The sequence below is a fragment of the Orcinus orca genome, chromosome X, assembly GCF_937001465.1.
Source record: "Orcinus orca chromosome X, mOrcOrc1.1, whole genome shotgun sequence".
Taxonomy (NCBI): Eukaryota; Metazoa; Chordata; class Mammalia; order Artiodactyla; family Delphinidae; genus Orcinus; species Orcinus orca.
The window spans coordinates 63062150-63082670 of NC_064580.1; the positions used below are offsets into that span (position 1 = coordinate 63062150).

General features: G+C 45.9%; 1 protein-coding gene across 3 annotated transcripts in view; it reads right to left on the reverse strand.

The window, feature by feature from the left end:
- Nucleotides 1–14988: 14988 nt before the first annotated feature.
- Nucleotides 14989–20521, reverse strand: part of HDAC8 (histone deacetylase 8) — a 243971-nt gene continuing 238438 nt past the window's right edge. For all 3 annotated transcript variants that reach the window (XR_004479895.2, XM_049705115.1, XM_004285546.3), the window contains one exon: nucleotides 14989–15562. Coding sequence is in view for 2 of the 3 variants with exons in the window: in XM_004285546.3 (XP_004285594.1) it covers nucleotides 15540–15562 (23 nt within the window). In the remaining variant the exon portion in view is untranslated. The remainder of the gene's footprint in view (nucleotides 15563–20521) is intronic.

Here is a 20521-nt window from a genome sequence, read left to right on the forward strand (position 1 = left end):
TTCGTGGCCCAGCTTGAGGGAGAGACCCTTGAGGGGGGAGCCCAGTTAGGGTATGCGGCAGGAGTCTCCAGGGATGAGGTGCGGGTTGGGAGAGGGCTGCAGCCCGAGGATGGCAAAGACGACTCTGAAAAATATTATCTAGGGAAAAGCACAAGGTTCAAAGGCAGGGAGGGAGAAAGGTGCTGATGTCGGGGAGAAAGAGACACAGCTGGGCCAGCCAGGCCCTGGGCTGTTTGGGTGACAGCAGTGAAGCTGGAGGCCTTGGGAAGGTGTGAGGTTTTTGTGGGGGAAGAGAAACTCTGCTTTAAGCATGTTTAGTTTAAGCTGTTGGCAGAACATCCAAGTGGAAATAGCTTGCACACAGCCAGGAATATAGGACTGGAAAGAAAGTGTGAGGTTGTGTCAGAAAGAGCAATTGGCAGGATGACTTTCGGCCAAACTGGGGGGAACGTTCCCCTGCGTCTCTCCGCAAGCACAGAGAGGGGCTTTCTCCTCAGGCGCAGGACACTGGTGCTTCACTGCAGTGCTCCTTTCCTCTGCTCACCGCAGACCCTAGAGCCCAGCACAGTCGTGCTACAGGCTTCAAATCCCTAAAGGGCGCTGTGAAGGGATCTCAGTCCATAAATTTCCCCATGCCACGGAGTGACAGGGGCCTCATCTTACTTTGCTAAATACATTTTGGCTGGGCCTCAACATACCAGGCCTTCCCTCGATTCACTTCAGCTTCTAGAACACAAGTCTTTGGGGTCTTGTGTACTCTCTCTTTTCTGCCACCCGCCACTTTTAGGTCAGCACAGCTGACTTCATCCTTCAGAAGGTGAGGCCATTTTAGTCTGGCCTTGATTCCTGCAGCATCAGGCTGAAACTGCTCCCCTCACCTGAGCCCTGAAGTGATGTGGCAGCCCCTTGGCCCCCAATCTCATGTCTGTGCTGGGAGTACTACCCTGCCCTTGTCTCTCTTGGGCTCTGGGGTCCTGCCTTCCCAGCCTCCCAACATTCAATCGCATCTGAGACCTCAGACTTCCACTCATGATCCATCATGGACCCCACTATTCCTCTAGTCAGAGCCCTGCTGGCATGGAGAAGTCTCCCAGCTTGGGTGACTTCCCTGATTGCCTCTGGGGTTGGCTCAGACAAACATGGCTGTGTGAATGTGGTTAGGGTGCATCTCACATGTACAACCTGGGGGACTGGAAAGGTTTCCCTGGATCCCCACAGCCACAGACACTTATCCTTTTGGAGATCAGCAATCAGAGCTGGAGACAGATGGAGGATCTAAGGTAGCTCAGGGGGTCAGGGTGCAGACTCTGCTGCCAGCCACGAGGAGAGGACCACAGGCCCAGTGACCCAAGGTCCCTCTGCTGGCTCCACACTGAGACAATGCCCTCTGCCAGCACATCCAGGCTCCTTGTGCCAATCACAAAAAGGCACCTCCTCTGGGAGGACCAATTAGTAACAGGTGCTGCTTCCTCTGGGATTTACACAACCCTCACCCCGGGGCACGCGGCTTTGCAGGAGGAACACAGGCTGAATTTCAGGGGTCCCTGTGTGGGGTATGATCTGAACAAACATATTCGGAAGCCCTGCAAAGGGATGAGCCTGGATGAGCACATGGCTGATGTTCCTGCAGTGGCCTAGCACCCCTAAGAATGCCACCTCAGGGGCTTCCCTGGTGGCGCAGCGGTTGAGAGTCCGCCTGCCGATGCAGGGGACGCGGGTTCGTGCCCCGGTCCGGGAAGATCCCACGTGCCGCGGAGCGGTTGGGCCCGTGGGCCATGGCCGCTGAGCCTGCGCGTCCGGAGCCTGTGCTCCACAACGGGAGAGGCCACAACAGTGAGAGGCCCGCATACCGCAAAAAAAAAAAAAAAAAGAATGCCACCTCAGGAGAGTTTTATCCCTCCCAGCTCTGATGAAAAATATCAATGGTAACGTTTCCTGGGCACTTACTAGGTGACAGACCCTCACTGTTCTTAGTGTTCCATATTTATTCTCTCCTCGAATCCCCGCAACAACCTGAGGTGCTGGGCGACTACTATTGTTACCTCATCTCTATTTTTCTGATAGGAAAATTGAGGCACAGAGATGTTAGGCAGCTTGCCTGTGTCCTACACCCTGTTAGTTTTGGCCTGAAGATTCAAACCAGGCCCCAGAGCCTCTGCTAGGGACCAGTGGGCCTCACTGTCTGCTAAGTAACGTAATGTCTGCTGGGACCTGCCCCTTATAGTTCCTAAAGGACTTTCCCACCCGTGAGCAGGGTCGATTCACAGCCCCTTCTCCCCCACTGAGTCATCGCTATTATTATCAATCCCATTTTACAGAAGGAGGCTCAGAGAGATGAGGCAACCTTGCTGAGGTCACACAGCTAGCAAATGAGGATGTTGGGATTTGAATCCAGTTCTGCCTGCTTCTATCTCCCTTTCTTGCTCTCTAGCTACCCCCCACCCCAAGGTTCTTGCCTTTCCTCAAAACTGAATGTCAGAGCCAGTGGGGCCTGGAAAGATGACCTCATCTGAACCTCACACTGTTACAGAGGAGGAAGCTAGCACTGCATTGCTACCTGGTTAGAGTCAGAGGAAAAGAGACAGACAGACTGAGCAGAAAGAAATGTATTCAGCGGAGAGAGAAGGAGAGAGCAAAAGAGCAAGAGGATGAATGCCTGGGAAGAAAACAAGGCAAGGAAAAGAAATCAAATGAGAAAGAGAAAGGCCCAAAGTGGGGTGAAGGCATAAGTGACCGGCCATCTGGAAGCAGCACCAAGCTTGGTGGGGGCGTGTGTTTGTGAAGCAGGGGAGCCAGACCCACAGGTGCAAGGGCCCAGCTGCTGCCAGCCAAGAACTCTCTGGGCCCCGCGCCCAACCAGAAAGAAGGGGCTTTGGGCTGGGACAGACTCTCAGCCAGCCTGATGGGGCTCACCCCTGAAGCCTTCCTTGGGAAGAGGAAGGAAGGTTCCCATAGCCTCTTTGCATTTTCTTCAAACTTCTACCAAGTGATACCTTTGGAGTCTCGACTCTGGATGATCCCTGCTGCATCTGAATCCCAGGCTGTCTGGCCCTGGCCTCGCCTGGTCTGAGGGGATGGGTAAATGCCAATTCATACTGCCACCAGCTTGGTACACAGGAGGGACAGATAGGGAGGGGGAAACGGCTGTGCAGACCCGACTGGTCACCTTCCCAGCCAGCTCGAGGCCTGACTTAGTCTGAGGTCCAGAGCCCGGGGCTCTGCCATCAGATTGACCTTTGTTCAAGAACTGAGGCTGCCACTTCCTAGCTGTGTGACCTTGGGCAAGTGACTTTAGCTCGTTGAGCCTCAGTTTCCTTCCATGTAAAGTGGGAAAAGTAAGAATACCTACCTCATGAGGCTGTGCCAGGGTTGAATGAGATAATGTCTGTGGCTATAAACTCTCAAGTGCTGTACACATGTGAGTAATTACTCTTCTCTGACCCCTGTTCCCTGCTGCTTGGGGGATGGAGTCAGACTTCCAATCCAAGTCCAGTTCCAAGCTTGACTTCACCTCCTTGGCCCTGTTTTCCTCATTGTCACATATGCCTGTGTGGGAAGTCAAGCCTCCCGACCCATCGGGGTGGGCTCAGGGCTGCTGCTATTCCTACATAGTTGTTCCTTCAGGCCACAGACATGAGCTGAGCCCCTGCTCGTCCCCGTTTTGGTCACCAAGGCCTCAGAGGGGACCACGGTGCCAATTTGGCCCTCAAGGAGTTCCCAATACAGTGGGGGAGATAGAAAAGCAGACAGATCAAATCAAGCGGGAGATAAGAAGAGATGACATCTGAGCAGAGGGCCAGCATTCACCAGGTGCTGGGGACAGCATGTGCAAAGGCATTAATGGGAACTAGGAGAGCAGCACAGGATGGGGTCGGTAAGGATGCCACGTTAAGAAATTCAGCCTTGATGTGCTCACTGAAGGTGGCGCGGGCAGATTATACGTGGAGCCTGGTACAGTTTGTTACTCAGTAAACCATGTGCATTGCCTCCATTTTCTCCATCCACCCTCCACCCCCACCAGCAAGCAATTGAGCTGAGCCCTAAGCTTCCAGGAGAGATCCCAGTCCTTTCTCCTGAACTCAGGCCAATAAGGCACTTGATCCCCCGTCCCCCATCCCACCCCCACCCACACCAGCTTCCCAAGCTCAGTAAATGGCACCTCTGTTCACTCAGTTTCTCAGGCCCCAAACCTTGTCTTTCTCTCTCACCCTATGTTCAACTGATAAGCAGATTGTCAGCTGTCTCTTTAAAGTACATCCAGGAGCCAAACCACTTCTCACCACTTCCACAGCCACCACTCTGGTCCAAGCCACTGTCATCTCTCTCTCTCTGTCTCTCATTTTTAATTAAAAAAAATTGAAGTAGAGTTAATTTACAGTGCTGTGTTAATTTCAAGTGTACACCAAAGTGATTCAGTTATACATATATAGCCACTGTCATCTCTTACCTAGATCACTGCTGCAGCTTCCTGACTGGTCTCTTTGCTCCCCCATGCCCTCCAGTCTGTTCTCCACGCAGCAGCCAGAGGGATCCCGTCCTTCTCTACTCAGGAGCCTCAAACAGCGCTCCATCTCCCCCAGGGGCAAAGGTCGAGGCCCTTACAGCGCCTGTTGGACCTGGGCCCTCCTACTTCTCTGCACTCTTTCCTCCCCCCAATCCCCTTTGCTTCCGGAGCACTGGCCTTGATGTTTTCCACATGTGACAAGGTGGTTCCTGTCTCAGGCACTTTGCATTTGCCGTTCCCTCTGCCTGGAACACTTTACAGGGGAGCCACATGGCTTGTCACCTCACTGCATTCAGGTCTTGGCTCAATGTCACCTCTTCACATGGGCCTTCCCTGGGCACCCTATCTAAAACAGCAATCCTGTCACTCTCAACTCTTACCTTGCTTTATTTTTTTGCATAGGACTCATCACCACTTGCCATATTATATTTGTTCTGTCTGTCCAGCTACCATGCACATTCCACAAGGGTAGGGATTTTTGTGTTTTGTTCACTTCTGTATCTCTGATGACTAGTATACTGCCTGGCACATAGCAGGCTATCAATAAATATCTGCTGAATGAAGGAATGGCTGAGCTGGAGAGTCCAACTTCTGGGTGTGGGAGAGAGAAGTGGCAGGAGAGTCAGAAGTGAGATGGGGCAGAGATTAGCCACATGGGCTCAGGAGTGGAATATGAAACAGATTCTGCAGAATATTCCTCAAAGGAGAAAAGAATATGAGTGAAAATCAGATGAAGGCTGGTAGAGGAGAGCCCAGTAACTCAGGGACAGAGTGGGTAGGGTTGGAAGGATGGCATTTGCCCCTCTCTCCCGCCTTCTAGGCTGGTGACCCCAGGACCACGCCATGGAGCTGACAGGTGCCTTCAGAGGAGGAAGTCCAGTCTGGCAGGAAAGCTTCAGGGCAGCGGCCACAAGCCTGGCAGAGAAGCCAGCCAGGGAAGACTGGAGAAGGCCTTGACAAATGACACCCCCTGCCCCCAGTATATAGCTGTGATTTTGGTGGTTTCTCTTCTGTTTGTCTCCATTCACAGACACATGTAAACATTATTCCCACCTCGCAGTTTAACCCTCATTCTCACCCTTATTCTGTCTTTATCTCCATTTCCAACTAATACAAACCCATGCCCTCCATGCCACTCACAGTGTGAATCCCAACAGCGTTTAGGTGACTTCTGGGGGAATGTGTGTTAGAACTGCACTGGACGTCGAGAGCTAGCCTTGGCACCTGGGGGAACCAGGAAGAGCTGACAGTCACTGCTTTCCCTTCAGCTCCTCACCACTACAACTAAAGTCCTACCATGTGCCAGTCAGGAGTGCTGACATGAACAGGTGGGAAAGGTCTTGAGTGTAATGGAAGAGATAGATAGTTAATAACTTACTGCTAAGCATATAAAAACTTGTCCAATCTCACTAATAAAATCACAGCAACCAAAATTCAAACAATGAACACTTCTGGGGATCAAAATCCATCATCTGTTTTGTTTGTTTTTAATGTCCACGTGTTTTTTTTTAGATATTGGGGGTAGGAGTTTATTAATTAATTTATTTATTTTTGCTGTGTTGGGTCTTCGTTTCTGTGCGAGGGCTTTCTCTAGTTGTGGCAAGCGGGGGCCACTCTTCATCGCAGTGCGCGGGCCTCTCACTATTGCGGCCTCTCTTGTTGCGGAGCACAGGCTCCAGATGCGCAGGCTCAGTAGTTGCGGCTCACGGGCCTAGTTGCTCCGCGGCATGTGGGATCTTCCCAGACCAGGGCTCAAACCCGTGTCCCCTGCATTAGCAGGCAGATTCTCAACCACTGCGCCACCAGGGAAGCCCAATGTCCACGCCCTTTGATCCAGCAGTTCCATTTCAACAAAGGTATCATAAGGAAATAATACAACAAATATGCAAGGGTGTAAGTGAGACGATCTTCATTGCAATAATTTTTCTTTGAGGCAAAATTCACATAACATAAAATTAGCCATTTTTAAGTCAGTAACTCAATGGCATTTGGTATATTCACAATGTTGTGCAATCATCACCCCTGCCTAGTTTCAAAACACTTTTATTACCTCAAAATAAAATCCATGCCCATTAAACAGTTACTCCCCATTTCCCCCTCTGCCCAGACAACAACCAATCTGCTTTCTGTCTTTATGCTTTTGCTTATTCTGGATGTTTCATATAAATGGAATCATACACTATGCAACTTTTGGTGTCTGGCTTCTTTTACTTAGCATGATGTTTTCGAGTACTGTAACATGTATCTGTACTTCATTCCTTTTTTACAGCTGAATATATTCCACTGTATGCATATGCCACAATATTTTCATTCATTCATCTATTGATGGACGCTTTAGTCATTTCCATCTTTTGGCTATTATGAAGACTGCTTCTATGAATATTCATGTACAAGTATTTGAACATCCATTTTCAATTCTTTTGGGGCATATACCTAGGACTAGAATTGGTGGGTCATATGGTAATTTTATGTTTAACTGGTTGAGGGACTGCCAAACAGTTTTCCACAGTGGCTGCACCATTTTTCATTCCCATAGCAATATATGAGGGTTCCAATTTCTCCATATCTTCATAGACTCTTTTTATTTTCTGTTTTATTTTTATTATAGCCATCCAAATAGGAATAAACTGGCAACTCATTGTGGTTTCGATTTGCATTTCCCTAATGACTAATGATTTGAACATCTTTTCATCTGCTCATTGTCCATTTTTGTGTCTTTGGAGAAATGGTTAAACAAGTTATTTGCCCATTTTTAAACTGGGCTGTGTGTCTTTTTGCTGCTGAGTTTTTTATACATTCTGGATACTAGATCTTTATCAGATATATGATTTGAAAATATCTTAACCCATTCTGTGGGTTGTCTTCTCACTTTCTTGATAACGTCCTTTGCAGCAGCAAAAGTATTTAATTTCGAAAAAGTCCAATTTATCTATTTTTCCTCTTGCTGCTTCTGCATTTGGTGTCATATCTAAGAATCCATTGCCAAACCCAAGGTCATGAAGACTTACCCCTATGTTTTCTTCTAAGAGTTTCATGGTTTTAGCTCTTACATTTAGGTCTATGATCTACTTTTAAAAAGAAAATAAATTAATTTTTTTATGGCTGTGTTGGGTCTTTGTAGCTGCTCGTGGGCTTTCTCTAGTTGCTGCGAGCGGGGGCTACTCTTCATTGTGGTGTGCGAACTTCTCACTGCGGTGGCCTCTCTTGTTGCAGAGCACGGGCTCCAGGCATGCAGGCTTCAGCAGTTGTGGTTCGTGGGCTCTAGAGTGCAGGCTAAGTAGTTGTGGTGCACGGGCTTAGTTGCTCCGTGGCATGTGGGATCCTCCCGGACCAGGGATCGAACCCATGTCCCCTGAATTGGCAGGCGGATTCCCAACCACTGCACGACCAGGGAAGTCCCCTATGATCCAGTTGGAGTTGATCTTTATTTATGGTGTGAGGTAGAGGTCCAACTTTGTGGTTTATTTTTTAATATTTTAATTTTTTGCAGTACCCTTTGTTGAAGAGACTATTCTTTCCCCATTGAATAGATTTGGCACCTCTGTCCAAAATCAGTTGGCCATAAATGTGTGGGTTTATTTCTCAACTTTCAATTCTGTTCCAGTGGTCTGTATGTCTATACTCGTGCCATTAACGTACTGTTTTGATTACTGTAGCTTTGTAGTAAGCTTTGAAATCAGGAACAGTGAGTCCTGTTCTTTTTTTAAATTAATTAATTAATTTATTTTTATCTTTGGCTGTGTTGGGTGTTTGTTGCTGTGCGTGGGCTTTCTCTAGTTGTGGTAAGCGGGGGCTACTCTTCACTGTGGTGCACCGGCTTCTCATTGAGGTGGCTTCTCTCGTTGTGGAGCATGGGCTCTAGGTGCAGGGGTTTCAGTAGTTGTGGTACGCAGACTCAGTAGTTGTGGCGCACAGGCTTAGTTGCTCCGCGGCATGTGGGATCTTCCCGGACCAGGGCTTGAACCCGTGTCCCCTGCATTGGCAGGCCGATTCTTAACCACTGTGCCACCAGGGACGCCCCAACTTTGTTCTTCTTTTTCAAGATTGTTTTGGCTATTTGTGGTTGCTTGAGATTCCATATAAATTTCAGGATGGATTTTTCTATTTCTGCAAAAAGGTCATTGTGATTACATTGAATCTGTGGATAACTCTGGGTAGTAGTGACACTGTAGCAAAATTAAGTCTTCCAATATGAACACATATGTCTTTCATTTACTTGTGTCATTTTCTTTCAGTAACATTTTGTAGTTTTCGATATACAAGTCTTTCACCCCTTTGGCTAGGTTTATTTCTAACTATTTTATTCTTTTGGATGCTATTGTAAATAGAATTTTCTTAATTTCCTTTTCAGGTTGTTCCCGGATATAGAAACACACTGATTTTTGCTCGTTTACCTTGTACCCTGCAACTTTGCTGAATTTGTTTATTAGCTCTAGTAGTTTTTTTGTTGTGCAGTGTTTTTATTTGTAAGGAAAAATGAGAGCATTCTGAATGTTCAGCATTAGGGGACGAGTTAAACAAATTTTGGAGCATCCATATAATGTGACCACTTTATGGTATCCAGATTTTTTGGTATGTCTGAAATATGTCGTAAAAGATAATATGGTAGTTCTTTGTGGATTGATATGGAAAGCTGTCCATGGCATATAACAAAGTGAGAAAAGTCAGGTTAACAGAAAGGATGATTTCATTCATGTAAAAAAAAAAGTCAAATGGTCATATATGCATAATGCCAGCTCCCCGGGGTCAGGGATTGTTGTCTGTTTTGTCCACAGATATAACCCCAGTGCCTGGCATGCTGCATGGTACATAGTAGGTGCTCAATAAAAATTTATGGACTAAATGAAAAAAGTCTGGAGATATAAACTCCAAACTGCTAATAGTGGTGATTGCTGAGTATGGGGTTATGAGGGAACCATTATCTTATTGTTTGAATGTTTGTACTTCAAGCGTCTATTGCCAAAAAAAAAGTAAAGTCTTTCCATTACCTCCCCCCATCCCCCCCCTCACCAAGTAAGAAAGGCACTGTGGGCAGGCTGAGAGAGGAAGGCACTAGGACTCAATCCATCAGGAGTAAACAGTGGCTTGTCAGCCACTTTGGAGCTGGGCCTCAGCAGGCTCATTTCTGTTGTCCCAGTGGCTACAACGATGTTTTTAAAATGCAAATCTGATCAAGCCACTCTTTGGCTAAAAAGTCTTTGATGGGGCTTCCCTGGTGGCGCAGTGGTTGAGAGTCCGCCTGTCGATGCGGGGGACACGGGTTCGTGCCCCTGTCCGGGAAGATCCCACATGCCGCGGAGCGGCTGGGCCTGTGAGCCATGGCCGCTGAGCCTGAGCGTCCGGAGCCTGTGCTTCGCAACGGGAGAGGCCACAACAGTGAGAGGCCCGCGTACCGCAAAAAGAAAAAAAAAAGTCTTTGATGGCTCCTTACCTGCAGGATTAAGTCTAGCCTCCTCTACCTGGCACCGGAAGCCCTTTGTGATCTGACCCCTGCTATTGTTCTTCCTGTCATTCACTAATATATATCACAACTTTTTCTTATGGAAATTTAAAAGCACACAAAAGTAGAGAGAATAGTACATTCAACCTCCATGTGTCCATCCAACGAGCTTCAACAATGATCAACATTTTTCAAATTTTGTTTCAGTTATCTCCACCCCCATACACTTTCCCCCTCTGGAGTATTTTAAAATAAACCCCAGATATATTATTTCACCTGTAAATACTTCACTTTGCATCTTTAACAACTGAGGACTTAGATAAATATATAACTACCATGCTGTTATCATACTTAACAAAATTATCAATAATTTCTTAACATCACCTAGTCCCTGTCCAAATTTGTCCTGTCTGAAAAATATCTTTTTATAGTTGGTTTGCTTGAATACTTTCTAATATTCTGTGTTCCAGCAGCACCAAACTGCTTGTCACTTCCCTAAATTTCATGTGCCTTTGCCAGGAATGTCTGCCCCCAGTCTAGATTGCCTGTCCCGCCTCTGTGTCCCATAATACCCAGAGCGTGAGGTGTTGCTTTGTCTGAGTGTGTAGTTTCACCATTCCATAGGTATGTATGGAGAATTACAGGTGCCAGGTACCATGCCAGGCACTGGGGTACAACAATTAAACTGCCCAAATTCCCACCCTCCTAGGGGTTGTGTGTGTGTGTGTGTGTGTGTGTGTGCGCGTAGGAATAAAAATAAGATAATGATAAATGGTATAAAAATAAATGGTGTTTTGGAATAAAGAGAGCAAGGTGGCTACTTTAGATGGCATGGCTAGAAGGAGCCAGTCTGGGGAAGATCTGAGCATTCCAGGTGGAAGTACTAGCCTGTGCAGAGACTCTAAAAGGTGAGGGTCTTAGAAGGCCCCCATCTTCGAAGGCTCTATATATGTTTGTCTTTACCTCTACATTTGTAGCTCTCATCCTTTCAGGGAATCATGAAAACCCCTTTGAGTGTTGAGAATCTGATAATAGCTATGGTTCCTTGCCCCAGAACAACATACCAATGCACAGCCACATGAATTTGTATATTATACCCCTAATTCCTGAAGCCAGAGAATGTCAGGAAGCTTCCTTGCCTAGACTGGGCTCTCATTTAGGGCAGGAACAGTGTCTAATACTGACAGCTAATATATACACTACTATGTGCTTTCTTTCATGATCTCTTTGATCCCTCAAAACCACCCCATGAAGTAAGTACAGGGATTATCTCCATTTGATCAATGAGGAGGCTAAGGCTCAGAGAAAGTAACTTACTTGGCCAATGTCACAAAGCTAGTGAGTGACAGGGAGGGAAGTCAGACCCAGACAGTCTGAGGCCAAAGTGCATATGTGCTGTTGGTCAGCTTGGGGCCCAGCACTGAGAAGGTTTGGAGACTCGTCCTTAGCAAAGGCAGGTGAGGAGGAGTTGCTGGAGCTTTCTGTGCAGGGGCTTAGAGATGTCAAAACCTGCTCGGCCTGATGGCTGTTTGCTTTTCTTCTTTCTCTTCCTCCTCCTTGTCTTCCTCTTCTTCCTCCTTCTTCCTTTTTTGTTGAACGACAATAGTTGATTTTCTTATAAAGAAGTCTTTCTGCCTTAGAAAGAGTCTTTTAAATATAGAAGTGGAAATATACCCCTCTTTCTGAGACCACTCACACTGAAGGCAACAGAGGCAGATCCACCTCCCCAAAGGGAAACTGGCTTGGGATTTTTCCATTGGCTTTCAAAAAATATATTTATTTACTTTTTTTGATCAGGTAATACATTCACATGGTTCAAAACTCAAAAGGTACAAAAAGGAACACAGTGCAAGTCTTCCTTACTCCCTTGCCACCTGCCACCCGGTTCCCCTGCTTGGAGGGAACTGAGGTGTCCCAGTTTCTTGTGTATCTTTCCAAAGGTGTTTTATGCAAATATAGGCATGTACAATATATATATATTTTTTGGTTTTGTTTGTTTTTTTAAACATCTTTATTGGAGTATAATTGATTTACAATGGTGTGTTAGTTTCTGCTGTATAACAAAGTGAATCAGCTATCTCTATACATATATCCCCAAATCCCCCCTCTTGCGTCTCCCTCCCACCCTCCCTATCCCACTCCTCTAGGTGGTCACAAAGCACCGAACTGATCTCCCTGTGCTATGCGGCTGCTTCCCACTGGCTATCTATTTTACATTCGGTACTGTATATAAATCCATGCCACTCTCTCACTTCGTCCCAGCTTACCCTTCCCCCTCCCCGTGTCCTCAAGTCCATTCTCTACGTCTGCATCTTTATTCCTGTCCTGCTCCTAGGTTCGTCAGAACCATTTTTTTTTCTTTTTTAGATTCCATATATATGTGTTAGCATACGGTATTTGTTTTCCTCTTTCTGACTTACTTCACTCTGTATGATAGACTCGAGGTCCATCCACCTCACTACAAATAACTCAATTTCGTTTCTTTTTATGTATGTGCCCCACTTTACAGGGATAAGGTAACAGACCCAGAAAGGTCGAGTAACTTGCTGAGAAGCACACAACTACATACTGTTGTCGTTGTGTGGGGAGGGCCGGAGAGCAGCATGAGGCTTGGTCCAGCTTGGACTTTGGAAGCAAAAAGAAAGTTGTTTACTCCAAAGTCACAGTTTAAAAATATTTCAGCGGCATGCGGTGTGGGCAGGGGGAAAAGGGAACTTGTAGTTCCAGGTGGGTTGGCTTCCTGGCTCTGCCACTGACAACTGGGCAAGTTACTTCACAGTTTGTGGTCTCAGTTTGCTAATCTATAAAGTAGAGAAGATAATACCCACCCAGCAGGGTGGATAGTGACATACTCCAAATAAAAGCGATTTTTAAAATGGGGCATATTCCAATGCTTGCTTTGCATTATTATTATGGTTATGATGGCTGGTCCTTGCGGGCACAAAGGCGTCTGTTTCCTGAAGGGAAGGCAGGCTCACACTGGGTACAAAGTTGCCCCGCCCTCAAGCCACCTTATCTAAAAAGACCCTCTCCAGCTGAGTGAACTGTAAATCAGGAACCCTCTAGCCGGATCAGTCTTCCTTGCCAGCTCAGAACCTCCTGGGTGGTTAGAACAGTCCCAGGGCCTGAGCACAAACTCTTCCTCAGTGGGTGTCTTGAATTTACTTTGATCTGTAACTTTATCTGCAGATCAATTCTTTTAATAAAAAGTTTATGTATTTATTTTTCCAATTACAAAACTAGACACTGCTTACTAGAGAAAATTGGGAAAATATTGAAAAGTAGAAAGAACCAAAATTAAACCATCTTTATACCTTCTTCCTCCACAGAAGCCCACCTCAGTTAATATCTTGGTGTATTTCTTTTCTTTTCTTTTTTTTTACAGCTTTACTGAGGGTGTAACTGATAGATCAAAAGCTGCACATATTTACTGTGTACAATTTGATGAGTTTAGACCGACCGGAGCAACTCTTGATCTCTCTTGCTTGTTTTGGGAATACCACCTTTGTTTGGTATTTCAATTTTAATTGTAAAAAATGGAAAATGATTCCTACTTCCATCTATGGGATTTTTTTCTTTCGCCTAATGTTTTCAACAAGAATCAAATGAAAAGGAATCCTGAAGGCCAGTGAGGTGATGCCGTCTCTCAGGAACAGGCCTGGCCTCGGTTCAACAGCTCACTCTGGGGCTCAGCCATGAGGGCCAGTGCTGGTGAGAAAGGGCTCCTTCTGGTTCAGGCCCATTCCCCTTGAAAGGAAAATGGAGCAGTAGTATTCACCACTTTACCAGGTGGTTGCCTCTTAGGGCTGAGCCCTTCACAGGAATTTGGGTGATGATTTTGGGGGGGTGGGTCCCTTAGAAAGGATTGGGATACCGGACCCAGCAAGCCTTTGAGACCACAAATCTTGGCGGGTGGTCCCTTGCAGGCTGGGAATTCAGAGTTCTCATTTGCCTTCCTTGGCCTCCCCACACCCCACCTGCCCCATTCAGCGCCTCCTCCCTCTTCTATTTTTTTAAACCCCCCTTCATTTTGGCATAAGTAAAACTGTCCTTAAGCCGAGAGTGTATAATTAGGATAGTGGGCATTTGAAGTGACTGGTATCCCTAGCCGACCAGGCGCCCCGATGCTGTTTAATAAAAGCTTGGCTATTCCCAGCCTAGGACACGTTCAAGGCTTTTTCCACTCTCTTCTGCCGAATGCCCTTCCCCCCTCAGTAGCCTGGAGAAATACAACTCACCCTACGAGGCCCAGCTCAAATATCATCCCCTTTGAAACGCTCTGGGATGCCGCCCCCGCCGGGCGAATTGCTATCTCACCAGTGCTCCCACAGCTCGGGATTCATGTTGGCTACAGAGCACGAAGCATGTTGGGATCTGGTTCTTTCCCTCCTACTTTGCCTTGTCTGGGAGTTCCTAGATGGCCAGGATGGGGCCGTGTCCTTGTCTCCCATCCAAGTCCCAGTAGCTGTAGGAGCTGCATAAATACTTGGCGAATCGAATTCCAAAATCGTGACGTTTGGCTGTCCCTTCTGCTTCCTCATTTCTCTCGTGACACCCCCATCTGCATTTTGCCATCTTTCCTTCGCCTTTGAGGTTATAGTAACACCAATGCATCACAACTGTATCCCATTTTCATCAAGTGTGCTGATTGTCTACACTTGACGGGAAGTAGCTTCGATTCATCAAGATGTCCCTCTTGTCTCTGACATGCCACCTGCTCTTCCTATCCCTGAGTGGCTCCGCAGGCAGGGACAGCTCCTCCGTGGGGTGCCAGCAAGACCCTTTCCATGGGTGCAGCACCTGTATTCCCGTGAGCCCTGGGCAGGCCCCAGCACAGGTCAGAGCTTGGCTTACGGTCCCCAGGACTTAGTGGAGACACACTAGTTCCTCAGCAGGATCCAGTTCTCAGAGTCAGCCTCCCAGGCTGGGTCAGAGCAGAACAGGGAAGCAGCAGGGTTATTCTTGATACTTCAGTGAGAGGAAATGTTCAGAACTGTGTGTGCTGTCAGTGGTACTTTACAATGAGGACAATGGCACAGAGAGGTAGGTTTTCAAAGATTTTATTAAAAAACAAAATAGATCCGCAATCCTGAAAACAACACGGGTGGGTTTCTCCCCACCTCCCAGTCTGCTGACCAGCCCCCCTCCCCCACCCCCCGAGGCTCCACCTGGATGGTCCTGAGGCCCAAACCCTGCCTGTCAGCTCCCCCCGCCCCACAAACTGGCAATCAAATCTCCATGATTTCCTCCAGCTTCTGATCTGTCTCCTTTAAGAAAATAAAAATACCCCCTCCCCAACTTGCTTAAAAATAATTTTCAAAGATTAAAAACGGCATCTGTGTGTTTTTAAAAAATAAACACTTTAAGTGTTGGAAATCTTTGTCTTCCCCTAGGTCTAGTTGAGGCCTCTGGGGTGCCTGCCTGCCTCACCCCAGGAGGCCAGCTGCCACTTGGTGCCCCTTGGAAATTTTCAGGAAGTAAAATTCCTCCAAATTTCCCCTGCAGTCACAAATTCCACACACTGCTCCCATAAACACGCTGTCTTCATTACAGGCACTGCTCCTCAGCTCTGGAAACCTGATCTCTTTTTGTCAACTAGACCACATGCTTCAGATTCCCTACAAACAGGAGAGAAAACAAAAATCAAATTCAGGTAACATATGTGAATTATACCTCAATAAAGCTGCTAAGAAAAGGCACTTTCATTTTGGGGCTAGTTCTTTCGCTGCCCTTGGGAACCCTGAGACCCCCAACATATGAACAAGCTCAGGCTAGACTGCTGGATGGTGAGAGATATCTGGCCCAGTTATGCCAGCAACCACCAGCCACCCACCAGACATGTGAGTGAGGCCTTTGACAGCTGGCTGACTGCAGTGCTGGGTGAACCCAGCCAAAACCAGCAGAAGAACCACTCAGCTGAACCCAGCCCTGATTGTTTTAAGCCACACACAGACACACAGACACACACACACACACACACACACACACACACACACACACACACACACACACACACACACATTCCAGCAACACTTTTCAGAGTTCGCATCTCACTAACTGTATCAGATCTTCCCCTGCCCCCAACCTTTCTTCCCCCCCACCCCCACCCCCCACCCCCCACCCCCGCTTAGCAAGGCACAACCCTCCTAGCATTTTCTCTCATGAGTACCTGTGAAATACGAATTGGGGATTTCCCCCAGCCCTCAGGTCTAAGAATCTTGGAAAAGCAATCACTTGAAATCCTACAGGACTGGGCTCTAGGAAGGAAAAGTTTGCTCCCTTGGTCCCTCCACAGTCTTCTCCTTGTCCCACTTCCCCAAGCAGAAATACTGGGCTCCAAACCCTACTGACCACTTCTCCTCTAAAACAGGAAGGATGTTCTATGAGGGCAGGGACATGGGCTGCCTTACTCTTGGTTGATCTCCAAAGTCTAGCACAGTGTCTCACACATAGTAGGTGCTCAATAAATGGCTGAATAAATGGCTGAATGGAACAAAGGAAGGAAAGAAAAACAAATCAGCACCCACATGCCTATCTGGTTTAATTTTTTTTTTTTTTTTTTTGCGCGGTACGCGGGCCTCTCACGGCTGCGGCCTCTCCCGTTGCAGAGCACAGGCTCCGGACGCGCAGACTCAGCGGCCATGGCTCACGGGCCCAGCCGCTCCGCGGCATGTGGGATCTTCCTGGACCGGGGCACGAACCCGTGTCCCCTGCATCGGCAGGCGGACTCTCAACCACTGCACCACCAGGGAAGCCCTATCTGATTTAATTTTTAATTTTAAATTGACATACAGTGAAATTGACTGTTTCTGCTATGTGCAGTTCTGTGATTTTTAACACACGTAAAGATTCATGAAACAGACTGGTCCCATTACCCACCAAAATCCCCTGCAGTCACATCCTCCCCTCCCCCTCTTACCACCTGGCAACCACTGACCTATTCTCCATCACTATAAGTGTTGTCTTTTCCAGAATGTCATATAAATGGAATCAAATAGTATGTGACCTTTTAAGACTGGCTTCTTTCAAGCAGCATAATGCCTTTGAGTTTCATGCAAATTTTTAGGTTCATGCAAATTTTTCAGTGTATCAGTAGTTCATTCCTTTTTTGGTACCCTTCACCAAGTTTCTCCAAGTGGAAACATCTTACATAATTATTATTTAATATAAAAACCAGGAAATTGACACCGGTATAATTCACAGACCATATTTAGGTTTCACCAGTTTTATATGCACTCGTGTGTGTGTGTGTGTGTGTGTGTGTGTGTGTGTATGAGTGTTTGTGTGTAAGAGTATATTCTATGAAATTTTATCACATGTATAGGTTCGTGTAACCCCCACCACAAGAAGATACAGAAATATTCCATCACCACAAAGATCTCAACGCTACCTTGTTAACTCCCCTCCACACCCTATTTGTAAGCCTGACAACCATTAATCTGGTCCCGAGGTCTATAATTTTGTCATTTCAAGAATGTTATCTAAATGGAATCATACAGTATATAATCCATTTTGAGATTTTTTTTTCTCTCACTCAGCACACTGCCCTTAAAGATCTATCCAGGTTATTGGGTGCATTAAGTTCCTTCCTTTTTGTTGCTGAGTATTGTTCCATGGTATGGACATGGCACAGTTTGTTTAACCACTCACCCACTGAAGGACATCTGGGCTGTTTCCAGTTTTTGGCTATTACACAAAAAGCTGCTATGAACATTCACGTACAAGTTTTTGTGTAAACACAGTTTTCATTTCTCTGGGATAAATGTCCAAGAGTGCAATTGCTGGGTCCTATGGTAGTTGCATGTTTAATTTTATAACGAACTGACAAACTGTTTTCCAGAGTGGCCATACCATTTTGCATTCCCACCAGCAATGTATGAAAGATCTAGTTTCTCAGCATTCTTGTCAGCATTTAGTGGTGTCACTAGGTTTTATTTTAGCCATTCTGATAGGTGTGTAAGGATCTCTTATTGTGGTCTCAATTTGCATTTTCTTAATGGTCAATAATGTTGAATGTCCTTTCATGCACTTATTTGCTGTCTGTATATCCTCTTCATGTTGTTTGTTAATTGAGTTTTTTTTACAGTTGAGTTTGGAGAGTTCTTTATATATTCTAGATAAAAATCTGCTGTTGCACATATGATTTGCAAATATTCTATCTCAGTATATAACTTGTCTTTTCATCCTTTTTTTTTTTTTTTTTGGCTGCAAACCATGTGGTTTGCAGGATCTTAGTTCCCTGACCAGGGACTGAACCTGGGCCCTCGGCAGTGAAAGCACAGAGTCCTAACCACTGGACCACCAGGGAATTCCCTGTCTTTTCATTCTTCTAACTCTTGCAAAGCAAAAGTTAATTTTTTGGATCATGGTTTGGGTGTTTTCAACCTTTCAGCTCACAATCTCTGGATAATCTTTGATTCTTCATCTCTTAGTTCAAGCTCCCTTCACATCTTATGAGTTGCCAAGCCTAACCTCAAGATGTCTCCCAAATATGTCCTCTCCTTTCTGTTCCCCTGTCTCCACCTTATTACCAGTTCTCATCACTCAGGTCACTGCAACAGCCTCTTAACTGGTGCTCGCACCTCTGGAGCTGTCCCCTGCACAATTCTAGCTGTGACCACGTGCCTCCTCTGCTCCGAAATAACTTTAGCAGCTCCCGACCACCTATGAATGAAGTTTAACACCTTAGCTTACATGTGCCCCATCCATACTTTCCCATCTCCATGTGGGCCTGTATATCTTGTACATCAGAGATAGGGTGACGATATAATTTATTGTTGAAACCAAGATACTTGAGAATGAAATGAGGTGCCGTGGGTGTAAAGCAGAGCTGTCCCAGAGATCACAAACTGGGAGCCCGTGACCACATCTTGCTTCCAAAATTGTTTTGTTTAGCTCCACATATTGACGTGCCACATGATATTCTTTAAAAATTTAAAGTAGTTGTCTACAATGAGGTATCACCTCACACCGGTCAGAATGGCCATCATCAAAAAATCTACAAACAATAAATGCTGGAGAGGGTGTGGAGAAAAGGGAACCCTCTTGCACTGTTGGTGGGAATGTAAATTGGTACAGCCACTATGGAGAACAGTATGGAGGTTCCTTAAAAAACGAAAAAATAGAACTACCATACGACCCAGCAATCCCACTTCTGGGCATATACCCTGAGAAAACCGTAATTCAAAAAGAGACATGTACAACAATGTTCATTGCAGCACTATTTACAATAGCCAGGACATGGAAGCAACCTAAGTGTCCATCAACAGATGAATGGATAAAGAAGATGTGGCACATATATACAGTGGAATATTACTCAGCCATAAAAAGAAATGAAATTGAGCTATTTGTAGTGAGGTGGGTGGACCTAGAGTCTGTCATACAGAGTGAAGTAAGTCAGAAAGAGAAAGACAAATACCGTTTGCTAACACATATATATGGAATTTAAGAAAAAAAATGTCATGAAGAACCTAGGGGTAAGACAGGAATAAAGACACACACCTACTAGAGAACAGACTTGAGGATATGGGGAGGGGGAAGGGTGAGCTGTGACAAAGCGAGAGAGAGGCATGGACATATATACACTACCAAACGTAAGGTAGATAGCTAGTGGGAAGCAGCTGCATAGCACAGGGAGATCAGATCGGTGCTTTGTGACCGCCTGGAGGGATGGGATAGGGAGGGTGGGAGGGAGGAAGACGCAAGAGGGAAGAGATATGGGGATATATGTATATGTATAACTGATTCACTTTGTTATAAAGCAGAAACTAACACACCATTGTAAAGCAATTATACCCCAGTAAAGATGTTAAAAAAAAAAAAAAAAGAAGAAGGAGCACTGAATTGGGACCCAGGAGGCTTGGGTTCTATTGATTCATTGACTGACTCATTTATTCATCCACTTATTCAATCAACACTTATGGAGTGTCTATTCTTTGCCAGTACTAGCTGCTGGTGAGCACTCTAGTCTTTTGTTGTTGTTGCTATTTTTTCTTAAATTTATTTATTTATTTTGGCTGCACCGGGTCTTAGTTGCAGCATGCAGGATCTTATAGTTGTGGCATGCGGGATCTTTTAGTTGCAGAATGTGGACTCTTAGTTGCATAATGTGAACTCTTAGTTGCAGCATGCGAACTCTTTAGTTGCGGCATACCTGTGGGATCTAGTTCCCCGACCAGGGATCAAACCTGGGCCCCCTGCATTGGGAGCCCGCAGTCTTACCCACTGGACCACCAGGGAAGTCCCTGTTGCTAATTAATAGACTTTATTTTTTCTAATTAATAGACTTTATTTTTGGAGCAGTTTTAGGTTTACAGAAAAACTGAGCAGAAAGTACAGAGAGCTCTCATACCCCCCTGTCCCCCTCCTCCCCTCAGAGGCAATTTCCCCTATTATTAACATCTTTCATTAGAATGTACATTTGTTACAGTTGAATGAATGTTTATACATTATTATTAAGTACAGTCCATAGTTTACATTAGGGTTCACTCTTGGTGTTATACAGGTCTATGAGTTTTGAAAAGTGTATAATGTTACATATCCACCATTACAATATCATATGGAATAGTTTCACTGCC